At 38.8% G+C, this 16,577-nt stretch overlaps 1 protein-coding gene across 1 annotated transcript in view; it reads left to right on the top strand.

Annotated features, from left to right (window-relative positions):
* LOC125724117 (stAR-related lipid transfer protein 3-like) overlaps positions 1–16,577 on the top strand; it is a 55,136-nt gene that overhangs the window by 21,957 nt on the left and 16,602 nt on the right. Inside the window, exon 14 of the mRNA XM_049001069.1 lies at positions 5,310–5,403. Coding sequence (XP_048857026.1) covers positions 5,310–5,403 — 94 coding nt within the window. The remainder of the gene's footprint in view (positions 1–5,309; positions 5,404–16,577) is intronic.

Genomic DNA, 16,577 nt, shown 5'->3' with positions numbered 1-16,577 from the left:
GCAGCCATCTTCGTCTTAGCTTGGCTTTCTTAAGTCTTATCTTCGTTTTGATTGGCTATTTTTGGCAAGCTTTTATTCTGCGCTTTCTGATTGGCTGATTGAGGCAAGTGGACAAAATAGCGTCTAGAAAGCGAACCAGCCTTCTTGACCAGTGGCTGCAACCGAGCGCGAAATTGCCCAGGACTGAATGAACTGAAGGTGAGTTTAATACTTAATGAAGCGAGACCAGCAGGACGTAATACTATACTATTTCATCCTGGTGTCGTCGCTTCGTTTGCCGCATGCATTGCATTGACATACGACTCGACTCGTCGACTTATTCACACAGTACAGATGCACATGGATCAGACCAGTAGCAGACGATCGATATCTTCGTTCGTTCGAGCCAACATCGGCTGAAAATTGGTGAAAAATATGGGGAGATATTGCATGACACTGATTTTGTTTGAAAGCTAAGGCCGACAGCTTATTTCCAAAGTGAAATTTTCTGACAAAAAAACGACAAAACGCTGGAGCATCTGAACTCGCTGAACTAGTTGTGTGTGTAGGCTAGCTACTATTACTAGCCATATAATGTACAGCGATGACGTCCCGATCAGCCGAGCCTGTTTACAAAAATTAACACGTGTTCCAAGTTAACCCATTCTGACAGTTTTTATACCATGCGTGAAAATTCAGTCTTTCTTATTTGACACAAAATGCTTCTGTCTAAAAACTTTGAGATATCACTATTTCATAGTGTCTAAGGATTGGGAACCACTGTTTATGAACCTACATCAGTTTGGCTCAGAGGCATTGTATTTTGAAAGAGACTTTTAGTTGGTAACTTGGAGTGGTTGTTTTTTTCATGAGTACTAGTATTTCATGGGCATGACGTGAGTGTACCTGGTAGGATTATGGAATTATTTTTATTTAGGAGACCACTGAATTTACTAAATGAAGAAGCTACATTCAGACAGTTGTAGGTTCCTTTAACATGTCTAATAGGGTGCGAAATAAATAAATGAAGTCATAGACATAATTTCCTTTATGTTAACCAATCATTTAAAAAAATAAAATGAATGGTTAAAAGTCTTATTTCAGACACTGGTAAGCTGACCTCTTGTTGATGAAACCATTACTTGATAATTGAGCACTGCAACTGACCAGTACATGAATCATTAATCAACATAATCTGAGAATGAGATACATTTGGTGTCCTCAGTAACAGACTGCTACTACTACTTAGTACTACTACTGTATGATGAAAAATAACCCAGAGTTTGTGTCAGTAAAATTTGGTGGAATGAGGCCTGAAAAAGGCACTATTAAAGGGTCTACATTTCAAAATTTCCTCAGAAGGACCCCTACAACCCCCTGAAATTGGTTTACGTCTCATGTCTCGGAGTTTGCGTGTCGAGTTTCCCTGAACAATGGTAGCAACCTACTTTCAAGGTGGTAGCCTCCTTCTCTTGAAAGTAATCAACCCCCTGTGTATGCTTTTTTTTCTTCAGATAAACTATACATTTTGCCCAATAAGATGGTGGTAACACAACCAGCTTTCTGTGGTCATGATTTTGGCCATGTTATGGAATGGGTATGGCTTACAAACTTTGAAATGGAAACTGCCAGTACACTGTACGGCTTGGGTACAGCACAGTTCCTGGTAGCACTGTAAAAGCATCATTACAGTTAGCCCTGGAATATCTAACAGGGAAGAAAGTTCACGAACTGACTTATTACAAAGGTGGCATCCTATGACAGTATTGCGCTTTAATTGAGCTCTTCAGAATGATCCATTCTTTCACAAATGTTTGTAAACCTTCACTGCATGGCTAAGTGCTTGATTTTATACACCTATAGCAATGGGTTTGATTGAAACACCTGAATTCACTTAAGAGGGGTATCCCAGTACTTTTGTCCATATAATGTATGTTTTAAGTAGTACTGCTCAGTCAATTCTGACATGACTTTCAGTTTTCCCTCAAATTTTAGCATATAGGTATCTCCTGCTTTATGAAAGTAGAACATTCCTGTGAAACCTTTGAAGAAGAAATTGCCATTCATTTACATAGGAAAATTTTTGAGCATTCCCAGGCCTGAAAAGTTACTTACCAAATCCTAACACAAAACCAAAAATAACACTAACATTTAGTAAAAGCAAAAATAATATGATAAATGCACTACCTGTATAAAGTAAATAATGCATCAGTTAGTGGCTGCACAACTTAAGATTTTTTTTTCCAGTCGACTGTTGTACCATTAAAGTCGATTCGACGTCAACTAATTGCTGATGGTAAATAAAACCACAGGACAAAGGAGTGTTTGCAAAGCTGTATTTGCAAAACTTAATACATATGCTGACAACAGCTCATACACATACAATGGTGGGTAGGATTCCACAAAGCACTACCCAGTAATTAGCGAAGCTAACTTTTAATATGGAAAAGCATTTCTGTTAAACCATTAGTGGATAAATTAACTTTAGCTAAATTAATTTCTGCTACCTGTAAATCCTCTCACCATTTTTTTGTAAGGTGAATAAAGTTTAACGGTCAACTAGTAAACCCTAAAATCATGCATATTTCTTCCTGTTTGTTGTGAGCGTGTCTGCAACAGTCTGTCTGATACACAGTAGGCTTACCTCATGTAAACACAAGATGCAATAGGTCGATAACTTGTTTGATTTATAGTAGTCTGGGCAAAATGTAAGTGAACGAAGACAGTCATTTTAAACTGGGGTACCCTGAACTAAGCAGAGAATAGGGGCCTGTATCATGAAGCTGGATTTCTTGCTTAGCTGGATAATTTGTCTCATTTAAGGTACCCTAGTTTAAATGGACTTTGTTCACTTGCATTTAACCCAGACTACCTCAAATCCAACAATTTATGCAGCTAAGCAAATTCTGATTTGTGATACAGGCCCATGATTGTATTTTCCAGGTTTTGATTGACTACACTATAATCCAGTAAAACGTTTGAGACCCTTCTTCCTAATTCCTGGTAAATGACGGCATGTTTGTAGTCTCCGAGTGGCTTCATTGAGGGCAAAATGTCAGCAAGGGCCAGTTGCGAAATATAAGTGCTTCTGTCTGAGTAGACCTATCTTGCAAGGAATATCATAGAAAGAAAGCGAACTTTTTGTTTAGCTGTGCCCTCCACTGATGTTTTACGCAGAACAGAAAGTAGACAATAAACAACAGGTTGAAACTCAGCAGCAAAAATATATAGAATAATAACCTGTATGTTACAGGTTCAATTTAAGTGCTAAGGAAGAAAGATTGAAATGTCTGTATAGCACTTGGGGAAGAAAACAAGATCCAGCTTGACAGCCTGCTCCTCACTGTTGTAAGCCTTTTTATCATGAAAGTTTAGGAACCTAATTCCTGGTTCAAAGTTCTTGGGCTGTCTGGGCCAAGAACTTCTGCAGCTTTTGGCAAGTTTTGTATGTTGCTTTCCCACTGCACTATAGAAACTGTGACCTTAATGCTAAATAACAAATTTCAAACAAAACTACACTGCTACCTCAAAACAACTGAGGATGAACAAGTAGTTTTGTTAATTGCTTGATTACTATTAAGGGATCAATCTCAATCAAAATAGGACACAGCCTGGCCAGCATATTGATCATTTTTTTCCACAGAGTAAAAAACTTTTTAACACTATCCTGCTTGTAAGAGTTGGCAAGTTTCACTGCTGGCACCTACAATATTAGACAAAGGTAAATACAAGCCAACAGATTAGTCACGTTAGCGACCTCTCTTTTCCTGTATGATTTTTACCACATTTTGCTATGCTAGCCATGATGCTGTTATTTAAATAAAATGTGGAGCTACTGATATCGATGATAGACATTTTGATAAGGTGTATTGTTGATTCTGAAAGCCAGTTAGCTAAGCAATACCTAGCAGGCCTGCAAGACACCGATGTAACTTTTCCTTCCACATTTATTAATACTCCTTTGACTTCAATGAATTACACAGTGCATCATTGCAGTGTGTAGTGCTTTATACTTTCTGTCCTATAAACCAGACAGGCACTGTTCTCCCTCCACAAACACTAGCACTGCTTTTAGCTTACTTTAGGTAAAAACTTATGCCAACAGTACAGTATTGTTTGAAAAGTTGGTATGAATGAAATATCATGTAGTTGCAAATATAAGCTGACGTTAATATCCACAGTGCAGTGCAGTACGTTTACATTAGCATCCCCACAAACACGTGAGTAATGCATTGCACTGTAATGTTAAGATGGGAATTTTTTTAGGAATTTTTCAGGTCATATGCATATGTCCTTAATGAAAACACTTAATGTGGTACATGACTGCATATTTATAACAGGTTTGTTGATAAACATTAAATGCTATTTTTGCTTTCTCCTTTTTTTGTAAAATCCTTTTTGGATTTTTATTGTTGGCAAAAACAGGTGCTAATGTAGGTCTTTTGTGAAAGCAAAGTAGTGTAAAGCGAACATTCGTAAAGCAGAAGTTATCCTTATCCCTTTATACCTGTCTTTTTGCATTGAAGGCTCAAATCTCCTGCAGATTCTTCATGTGCTGAACTAAATGTGCATATAAAAGTAAATAAAGCAATCCTGTTTCTACCCTTTCATGCGTGGGTCACCTTATCTAAATACCCAGAATACCTGTGTAACTATATCGCAGCATACGATGTTTTCACTCCTATGAATGCAATACAATTGAGATTTACTATTGAGACTTATTTATATAGAACAGGTAACAATTTACATTATTTGTTCCTTCATAATGTGTTTAATTTGTAGAACATTAATAGACAGCAATGTAAGTTGACTTTAATATGCTTTAAAATGTTGCAGCTAATGGTATAATCGTATAATATACGTGTATTCAAACCGTCTTGTTCATTGAAAGTGTTATAAATGAAATACTGTAATGTTTTATGAATGCATCATAAAGGAATTTTGAATGAATGTTGCATTTATATAGCACTTTTTCAAGACACTCAAAGCGCTTTACAGAAGCAATGGGGAGCCACTTCTACCACCACCACCATGTGGCACCCACCTAGATGTGACGACGGCCATTCTGCAGCATTATGCTCGTCACACAGTAGCTAAGGTGGTGAAGGGGCAGGAGAGAATTCACGAGTTCGGTACAGGGGATGATTGCACTAAATGTGAATCGTTACTGAAAAAAATACTACTTTGTATACTACCAGTTAGTGTTCCTAAGTTTACAGTACACATGCACAGTTTGTTTATAGTGGTGATGACGTGCATTGTGATGATGTATCCGTGGTTTCTGTCATAACCTTTCTCTCTCTTCCTGCTGTGATCTTTGATTTTCTCAGGGGGGAGAATGGTCCAGGAGGATTTGTGGTTCTCAAGTGTGGTACCAATCCCTCTGTGTGCACCTTCATTTGGGTTCTCAACACTGACCTTAAGGTAAAGATCCCTATTATTATCATTAACAACTATGTTTTTCTATCAGTGTCTTCCTTCCTTTTGTGTACCAATGAGTACCAGTGTTCACTTCCTGGTAGTCACCAATACCAATTCAAGCTGGGTGATGATTAAAAAAATGTCAGGATAAATATTATCATCGAAATTACCCCTCCCAGATGATATACAGGTACAGTACCTGTACTGTGCTATTTCATTACATAAAAAGAAACTTACTGTACAATTACAGTACCCTCCAAAATTATTGGCACTCCTTCTAATGATTTGTAAAAAGGGTTAGTAAAAATCCACCTTTTGGTGAAGTAGTTTCATATCACACTGAAAAAATGAGAAAAATCCAACCTTTTATTGAAATAAATTTATTGAAAGAAAAACAAATCCCTCATCAGGAAATAATTACTTTCAACAAAAACATGTGTCACGATTATTGGCACCCCTGGATTTAATACTTTGTACAGCATCCCTTTGCCTGTATAACAGCACTGAGTCTTCTCCTATAACATTTTATATGGTTGGAGAATACAGAACAGGGCATCTGAGACCATTCCTCTTTACAGAATCTCTCCAGATCATCCAGGGTCCTAGGCCCTCTCTTGTGCATTCTGCTCTTCAGCTCAGCCCATAAGTTTTTTTTATTTAATTTTATTTTATGATGCTGATGGGGATGTATCTAGATCGCGTTTCACCATTGTGTTCATCAAATTACCGCATGAATGCGATCAGAATATGTGGAAATATTTATATTTATTTGTATTCATATTTATAATATTTTAGAATGCAAATAGCGATCTTCAGGTGAGGGTGGCACTACATGCCCCCAATGCAGGTAGAATAACAAAAGGTGACATGGTTTACTTTTTGCCGATTTTACCTAATTTTAAAAACTTTAATACTTCTGACAATGGATGTTTTGAAAAGAAGACAGATTACGGATTTAGTCAGCGTTTTTTCATGTTTCTACAATACGATTTCAGCGAGGTATGAATTGAATTACACAAGAAAGATGCGCGGCATCGCTGACGATGCCGTCGACTCCAGAGGGTTAAGCCTTGAAAATGTAAAAAATGTAACGTAAGTCATACCACTAAAGTTATATTCAATGGCAGCTGAGTTGAACATGAGTAAACGTGGTAAACTCCAGATAATGTTCCTCCTCAAAAACTAAAGGCAGCATTTAAACAACTCAAAACAACTTAAAATTTATACAGTTCTATTTGAAGTAAACCCAGTTTCTCATTGGTTCTAACACTAGTTTGATGTATCAGTAGTATCAGGGGAGCACTGATCCCAGGATTTAATCTGGTCCTGTGATATAGGAAGGAAGATGCCTTGTTGTTCACAATGCAATTTACTGTATAGTGGCCCTTTCTGCAGTGACATTTATTTACAGTTAGACAAATCGGGAAATTTCAGCACTCCTGCACTGAATTTCAAGCGCTGCTTTAAGTACCCAAACTTATGTATGATCCCATTTACCACCCCAAACGCGCAATATTAAAGCAGGATGTCTGAAAGATGTTAACTTAATGTAAGACTTCCTTCCCCCGGCATCATGACAGTGTGTGAAACTGGTTGTTCTCGCTTCGACTGGTCAGTGATCATCTTCATCTTCTTCTAAAGCAAACAGCCAATTGCAGGATTCAAAGTGACCAACCGACAAACTGGAAATATCAGCCACTGTTCCTGCCTCCTAAATCTCAAAACATAACCTGTCAAGTAAGCGAGTTGTACAGATGCAAGCTTGTAGAGAGGATGGGTTTTCTGCTCGCTAGTGCATAAGTGGCAGTGTTTCCCCTAGGTTTACAGCTTTGGGAGGAGGGGTGGGGGTTTGGCGGCAGATGGACACCGACAGGATTCATGGTGTTCATGTAGTCAATATAACAACTGAACTAAACATAGACAATTTATGACAATTGTCCAGAAAGTGTGCAGCTTTTGTCACTGCAGTGTATCTTTCTGGGATTCTGGAAGAACTTTTCTAGAGCCTCCTGATATGGGAATTCAGAAATGTCTGGCCCATTTATTGAGATCCGGATGCAGGTTGCAAGATGGTCTCCTTGCAGCCTAATGCAGATGTTTGTCTTGACCTGCAAATACATTAACTGTTAGGCTTTAAAAGTGATAGTGGATAGCTTAAAATAGTGATAGTTTAACGCAGAAAATCCCATTGTGAAGCGTATTTATTATCTTCACCACCCTGGGATCGTTTAAAAAATGCAGATATTTTTGTCTGCTTTTTCGGTGGTTGACGCGACATATTTTCCACCGCACAGTCTCTGTCCACTGGTGGGAGTGTGCTCACCTGTGTGTGCGCGCATGTGTTTGTGCGAGCGCATCGGGGTGGAGCTCCACCATGCATGATACATAGAGCAGAAGAGAATTGTAAATTCGACCGTGTAGAGACAAAAATGACAAGCTGTTGTGTAAATAAGATAAATAATATAGGGCTATTTAGTTTGTTTAATAAAAGGACAATGTATAGACCTGTTCTATAGGAACGGTAGCATTAAATGACTTCTGTTCTGATCTGGTACTATATATAAAATAAAATTAAATAAAATTAACTTGACCTTCACGGGAGGGCAGGAGGTGCTGTTGGGTGGGGCTGGGCATCCCCCTAATATAATGGTAGGGAAAACACTATATATATATATTATATATATATATAATTGTGTGTGTGTACACCACCGCACACACTTGGAATTCTCACGTCATGAGGATCAGGCTTTTTCATACCTTTTTTACTGCCTGGGTATTGGTGTGCTAATACATTTTTTTACTCATACAAAAACAAAACTTAGTAAGCTTTGCAAGAGATATTACCTGGTACATTGGGCGGAGCTTAATTTTGTTCCGCTTCTGACGTCATAAGCAGGAAGGGGCGTATCCTTTATTCTGATTGGTTGAGGGGTTATGTATATATATGGTATCAATACATGCTTATGACACGTGTTGCCGATAGGTGGGCATATGGTTTGGGAGATTGCCGTTAAACTTTAATAAATACATGTAATGTATTTTTATTCTATTAATGTGCTTTTTTAATTACGTTTTTAAGGAATAATGAAACATAGAGCAGGATGATGGCAAACTAGCGCATACATGTCCGTCCGGCCCGTAGCCACGTGTTGTTAGTATTTTAAAAGAAAGCACCAAAATGTTTTAAAGAAGAAAAACTTTAGTGTTATTTTAAAAGAAACGCAAGGGTGAATTTAAACAAACATGCCTGAAAGAAGCAGCAGAAGAGCAAATTTAAGCAAGCGCAAGCGAAACCAATAAACATACCGCACGTTTTAAAAGAAGAGAACACTCATTACATTTAACCACCACGAAAGACTTTAGTGATATTTACCAGGTTGGACAAAGCATGTAAGCGGTAAACTTTTAGAAGAAATTGGAAGAAACGAGCCCGGAGCTTGGCCACATGCGACTGCACCGTTTGAACAACGCGGGGCGGAATGCACGAGTCCAGCGCTTGACGCATGCGGACCCACGCCGATGCACCTTTCAAAATGGTAACGCCAGCGAAGAGCCTGTTATTTCAAATAAAACCCCTATAACCGTAATGTTTTTAAGGAATGAAGCACTTTTCTACCAATGGGAATAATAAAGTAAAACGCTCTGAGCATTTTCGACAGCAATAATCAGGGAATAACGCTGGTAATTCTTGTTAAACGAGCGCATGCGCTCCCTCTCTGGCTCACTCTCATGTAGCGCATGTGCTTAGATCCACACAGCATTTCCTTTATCGAGACATCTCGCGGCAAACAACTGTCAAATGGCTACCAGCGGAAATTGTTGTCGTGATGCTAACCGAGGGCCCTGGATTGTGAGAAGCATGCCGCCATCCTGGCAGAATGCACACTAATTCTATATTTTATATGTTTATTTGTAAATAGTGTAAAATAATCTTTCTAATTTAAATAAAAGTCGATCTCTAACACAAGACCCCCGGATTGCTTAGCTACATTTAGCTAAATTTATCTACGTACGGTTAATCAAAAGGCATAACCAGAACTTGAAAAGATGTATGACACCACATGCTGATCTTTTATTTCAAATAAGCCCCTTTAACCACATCGTTTTTAAGCAATGAAACTCTTTTCGGCTAATGTGTTATTTAAAATAAAACATCTTAAGCATTTCGACAACAAGAATCAAGGAATAACGCTGGCGATCCTTGTTAAAATAGCTCTCGCTCTCTCCATGTCGCGCTTGTGCCTGCAGCCACGATACCCACACACCACTGTCTTTTATTGAAAACAGCTGAGGCAAGTCGTTTTCGGAACTTTAAAGTGTGTATACAATAAGTAAACGTTTGTAAAAGAAGTATAAAATGTGTTATAAAGCACATAGCCAATGAGGAGCTATCCTACGGCCTACAAGATAAAAGCATATGACACCAAATTGGAATCAGTAGTCTTTAAAAGAATAAAATACATTATATGAATTTATTAATGCGACATTCTAAATACGTTTTAAGGCATAATAATTTTAAGGGGTCACCGGACGCGTCGAGCTTTTCTAGCTAGAGAGGAAAGCGAGTCGGGCAGTTTTGAATGGTAAAAGCAGTAGTGGTGTATTGTTAGCGGTTTATTTTTTAACAAAATGTCCTATTTTTATAACGGTATAAACACAGCAATCCTGTTTTTAGGGGGGATTTATGCATATTGCATGTCTAGACATGTCGGTCAGCTAATGACCGCAGCAGTGGGAAACGGGGTGTCGGCGCAAGAGCTTTTGGAGCCGTGAGCGATAAGCCTATGAGAAGGAAGCGTCAAAGAAACAAAATGGCCGCCGGTTGACAAATTGTTGCAGAGTGCGTGTAACATCTCGTTTAAGCAGACAGACAGCATTCACACCCCCGGCAGAAAGCACATTACGTCTATTTGTTAATCTGTTTTATTCTTAAATAGTATAAAATTATATATTTCTAATTGAAATAAAAGTCGATGTCTAACACCACATCTCTGGGACTCTAGCATAGCCCCGGACGCCCCGCTGCGGGCCTGTGGGGATGGATGAAGTATCTAACTTCAATTGCTTAATCAGTGGGATAAAGTGCTGTAGCTTAAACGGTCGTATGACAAATTAGTATAAAGTTTTAAGCCAATAAGATTTAATTAATAATATAATTTAGTTGTATTTTGTTTGTTTTATTTTCAATAAAATACACCCAGCGCATTATTAATTTAATAGATGCAGGAACTAGTGAGCAGTTTTTAGCTACGTACTTCAAAAACATTTAAAAAACTTTGTTAGACTAATCCCTTAGTTATTTTAATAATTTAAGGGATAAAAACATTTGTTGTGTTTGTCAATGTGTTATTTTAAGTAAATGCGTTATTTTCTAATGGCAAAAGCCCTGTCATGTTTTCAGTGCGAAATTATATGGACTAGCAACTGTCTCTGGGGGAGCAGCCTCTGTTAGGTACTATTAAGCAGCATTTAGTGACATGCATAAAAACACATTTTTTAAAACTTTGACAGAATAAAGTCTTAGTTATTTTAATAAATACGTTTTTCAGTAAATGTTTATTAACACGCATGCACACAAACACACACACCCCGGTGGTCGGGGGGGCTTTAGAGTTTAACTTTAGGTTGATGATCGCAATGGGTGACCAAACCCCAAAGTGTCAGGCCCGGCTCGTCCGCTCCTCCTGTGTGCCACGCCCCCTAATTACCCACGTGTTTTCTCCCGATTGTACCCAGCTGTGTCTAGTTAATTTGCTCAGTCCTGTGTATTTCAGTCCGTGTCTTACCTGAGTCCATTGTCTGTCATTGATGTTACCTGATGTCTGTTGCCGTCCAGTGTTCCCTGCCCCGGGTATTCCCTGAATAAACCCCGAGTTTACCCTGATTGCGGCTTGTCTGCCCGTTCCTGCCAGCTCGCCCGCTCCTGCCAGCTCGCCCGCACGATCGCCTGTCTGTACCTAACCGATCGTGACACAAAGCACCCTAACTTAGTCGTTTACTAACTTATCGCGAAAAAACAGACTTGTAAATTTTAAAGAAAAGATATTAACTGTTTTTGTTAATGTTTAAAGGTATACAAACTACAGTTGTATCGGACACGCACACAAAAACACAAAAAGAGTTTGCTCAATCAAAAAACACCAAACATATGTAGTTCACGTTTTTATTAAAATGTATAAGGATTGTTTTGTTATAGCGAAATTTAAAATTAATATGAGTGTGACATAAGTTATTTAGGCAACAAGATTTGAGGAAGAACCTAAATAGTGGCTGGAAATGACCGACCAGGCAGGCAGAAGTGTGCTTTCCTTATCTCACAAGTCATGGCAGGGTGGGATGGGGGACACATAAGTGTGGGGTAGGAACTGTGGAATCATGCAAGGGTGTAAGAATTTAGGATATAGTCTTGTTATTTTAAAGAAGGTGTACATGATTATTTAATTACATTTAATAGGAACCAGTAAGCTGCATTTAGCACCATGCTGCAAATACACATTAAAAACTTTAAAGAATAAGGTCTTAGTTATTTTAATAAATACATCCTACAAGGTGCCCACGGCCCCAGCTTATATAATCTACAAGCTTGATCTGAGATGCTTGCTGGAGTACAATGCTAAGTTGACAACGGTAACGGAGCTGCAGACTGTTTGATAGTTAATGAAACATAGTTCAAATTCAACAGTGTCAGCAGTCATCCACTATGCAGGGAGACTACAGATTGACTATAACGACCCCGTTTATCCGCTGGCATTATTTACATTTTTTTTGACAGAATGAAGCCTTAGTTATTTTAATAAATATGTTTTTTCAGTAAATGTATATTCATGCTCATGTGCACAAACAAACACACCGGTGGTCAGGGGCTTTAGAGTTTAACTTTAGGTCTGTGAAAGTATAGGACCGCGATGTGTATACAGACCCCAAAACATACTAACTTAGTCGTTCATGAGTCTTATAGTGAAAAACCACACAAAATAGACTTGTGCGTTTTAAAGAAAAGACATTAACAACTTTTGTTAATGTTTAAATGTATAAAAATTTTTTAGCTGCTTTTCTTAAATGGCCAGAAAAATTGGCTCAACACTATTAGTTTATGAGGATGGGGTGTTTGCAACAGTTACAATCCTAGCAGGCAAGCATAACATGCCAAAGAAACATCTCTTTCATTTATTTCAAAGCAGACACTTTGTGCAAAAGTTGTTTCCTCATATCCCAAACGGCCACCAGAATTGTATGGTCCTTAAAGACCTTTCATAAGACTTGGAGGCCCTGTCCTGAGGTTTATCAAAGATCAGGTTCTTACACTATAGGAGACTGATGCTGTTTAAGTACTAGATGCTATGAAATTTGTGACATTTCAAGATGTATATTTTAAAAGAATGAAGTGCCTGGCCAGTAAGGAGTGCATGGTATCGGATGGTGGAATGTCGAACAGGTTTGTTAGAGGGTTCGAGGAGATAGAACTATGTTTTGGCTCTGCCCCCCTCGATTATCTGACTTCTGGACAGACATATTCAAAGCCATTGAGCAGGACATCAACATAGTTCTGCCTCCTAACCCTTAACAAACCTGTTCAACATTCCACCATTCGATACCATGCACTTCTTAAAATTATTCTGCCGTAAAACGTATTTAGAATATCGCATTAATAAATTCTTATAATGTATTTTATTCTTTTAAAGACTACTGATTCCAATTTGGTGCCATATGCTTTTATCTTGTAGGCCGTAGGATAGCTCCATTTCTACCGGCTATAGGCCATGGTACGTCTGGGCTATTATGCTTAAATTATTTATTAATTAGCGTTGGCTATGCGCTTTATAACACATTTTATACTTCTTTTACACACGTTTACTTGTTGTATACACACTTTAAAGTTCCGAAAACGACTTGCCTCAGCTGTTTTCAATAAAAGACAGTGGTGTGTGGGTATCGTGGCTGCACGCGCAAGCGTGACATGGAGAGAGAGAGCGAGTTATTTTAACAAGGATCGCCAGCGTTATTCCTTGATTCTTGTCGAAATGCTTAAGATGTTTTATTTTAAATAACACGTTAGCCGAAAAAGAGTTTCATTGCTTAAAAACGATGTGGTTAAAGGGGCTTATTTGAAATAAAAGATCCGCATGTGGTGTCATACATCTTTTCAAGTTCTGGTTATACCTTTTGATTAACCGTATGTAGATAAATTTAGCTAAATGTAGCTAAGCAATCCGGGGGTTTTGTGTTAGAGATGGTCTTTTATTTAAATTAGAAATAGATTATTTTACACTATTTACAAATAAACATATAAAATATAGAATTAGTGTGCATTCTGCCAGGATGGCGGCATGATTCTCACAATCTGGGGCCCTCGGTTAACATCACGACAAAAATTTCCACTGGTAGCCATTTGACAGTTGCTTGCCGTGATATGTCTCAATAAAGGAAATGCTGTGTGGATCTTCGCTCATGCGCCACATGAGAGTGAGCCAGAGAGAGAGCGCATGTGCTCGTTTAAACAAGAATTAACCGTGTTATTCCCTGATTATTTCTGTCGAAAATGCTCAGAGCATTTTACTTCATAATCAGACAATCAGAATAAAGGATACGATCCTTCCTCTTAGGATGTCAGAGGGGGAGCATTAAGCTCCGCCCAATGTACCAATTAATATCTCTTTTGCAATTTAATTGAATGTTCTTTTTCCATATTATCTTTATGCTGCTGTTTTTGCATGAGCTTTGCATACGCTCTCTGAGCAGTTCATAATCATTTTCATTTCAATCACTAATATGTTGGTTTGTGAAAATTTAAATTTTTATGTCCCTTTTTGCTTTATAAAAATTCCAGTATTTAGTCTAACAAAATCACGTTATTATTTATGGAAGATTTCCAATATCATGCATACCTAGTTTGTTATGGAGGGAAGAGTGGTGGCTCTGAGGATAGGGATCAACTGCAGGGTTCAAGTCCCGTGAATGCCTGGAGTGATTCTGCTCCGTTGGGCCCTTGAGCAAGGCCTTTAACCTGCAATTTCTTTGTCCTGGGTATGACGTTAATCTACATCCAACCCTATAAGGAGGTTCTCCAACTTGGAGGGAAAATCTTCGGGAACTGACACTCTAGCCACCTGAAAACAACTCAAACTTGTCCATTAGGACTAGTGTGGTGTTGAGGTATCGCCCACCACATAGCTGCACTCAGGTTCTCATCCCTGAGGTGGTTTGTCATGTGGTGGGTACGGCAATGCACTGTACTCAGTGAATGCTCCTTACCTGCTCTTAGTATGTTATAACTTTTTTTTTCTTGTTATGCCATCCAGGTCTCTTTGAATCGGTTTTTCCTAGACCCAATAAATACACTGTATTGCCAAAAGCATTGGGACACCTGCCTTTACACACCCATGAACTTTAATGACATCCCATTTTTAATAAATAGGCTTTAATTTGGAGTTGGCCCACCCTTTGAAGCCATAACAGCTTCAACTCTTCTGGGAAGGCTGTCCACAAAGTTTAGGAGTGTTTATGGGAATATTTGACCATTCTTCCAGGAGAGCATTTGTGAGGACAGGCACTGATGTTGGACAGGAAGCCCTGGCTCACAGTCTTCGCTCTGATTCATCCCAAAGGTGTTCTATTAGGTTGGGGTCAGGGCTCTGTGTAGGCCAGTCAAGTTCCTACACACCAGACTCGCTCACCCATGTCCTTATGGACCTTGCTTTGCGCACTGGTGCAGTCATGTTGGAACAGGAAGGGACCATCCCCAAACTTCCCACAAAGTTGGGAGCATAAAATTGTTCAAAATGCTGCACCATTAAGATTTCCTTTCACTGAAACTAAGGGGCCAAACCCTACCCTGTACACTTGGTACCATGCAATCAGGCAAGTACTGTTTTCCTGGTGACCACCAAACCCAAACTCATCTATTGGATTGCCAGAAAGATTTGTGATTCGTCACTCCAAAGAACATGTGTCCACTGCTCTAGAGTCCAGTGGTGACATGATTTACAACACTACATCCGACATGGGTGTGTAAAGGCTTTGCATTGCACTTGGTGATGTAAGGTTTGGATGCAGCTGCTCAACCATGGAAATCCATTCCGTGAAGTTCTTCTCACACTGTTCATGAGCACATCTGAAGGCCAAACAAAATATGGAAGTCTATAGTTATTGACTCTGCAGACAGTTGGCAACTTCTGCACACTCTCCGCCTCGGCATGCATTGTCCATGCTCTGTGATTTTACATGGCCTACCACTTTGTGGCTGTTGCTATTGTTCCCAGTTGGTTCTACTTTGTTATAATACCATGGATTGACCATGGAATTTTTAGTAGTGGGGAAATTTCTCAAATGGACTTATTGCACAGGTGGCATCCTATCACGTTACCACGCTTGAATTCACTGAACTTATGAGAGCGACCCATTGTTTCGCAAATGTCTGCGTGCCTCGGTGCTTGATTTTATACACTTGTGGCTAAGGAAGTTATAGGAATGCCTGAAGTCAATGATTTGGAGGGGTGTCCCAATACTTTTGGCAATATAGTGTATGATATCAAGTTATAACTCAAAAAACCTCAATTCTTTTTCTGACCTTGATATTGGTAAATTGTATTTGCATATGTGTGTAAGAATACATAATGAATGGCAGCACATTTTACCCAGTTGCATTGCTTTTGCCCTCTCATTTGGTCTCTCTGTCGTTGGCATGGCTCAAGGCTGGTTTTCATTACACATAGATGCACACGTACCGAAGTGCCTGGACCTTCCACAATCTTAAATGTTCATACTTCTTGCACCAACAAGCCTGGCAACCGTATATTTAACGTCAGGCTTGGGATAGCACTGTAGAACAAAGCTGCTCTGAAAAGTCATGTTTTATGAAGTTTTATGGATGTTATGAATAAATAATAATTTTACTACATGCACTATATACTTACTGTATACTGTTTACTGTACTTGTAAGGCAGGGTTATAATCGTTGTTAAAAAAATTTCCATAAATTGAAACAAAATTTGATGCACTATTTTGGCGCACTTGGCCATAAATTTTTGCATTATTTTAAATAAAAAAAACTAATACTGGCAGATTTAGGTATGGACGTTATGGGTAGCCACCCAGGGTGGCGTCTTGGCTGGAGTGGTATAATGTGCCTGCACAAAAAAAAATACCGAATGACCATATTTTCCTGATCAATTTTCTAT

The sequence above is a fragment of the Brienomyrus brachyistius genome, unplaced genomic scaffold, assembly GCF_023856365.1.
Source record: "Brienomyrus brachyistius isolate T26 unplaced genomic scaffold, BBRACH_0.4 scaffold55, whole genome shotgun sequence".
In the NCBI taxonomy this organism is placed as follows: domain Eukaryota; kingdom Metazoa; phylum Chordata; class Actinopteri; order Osteoglossiformes; family Mormyridae; genus Brienomyrus; species Brienomyrus brachyistius.
This window is presented reverse-complemented; position numbering and strand designations above follow the sequence as displayed.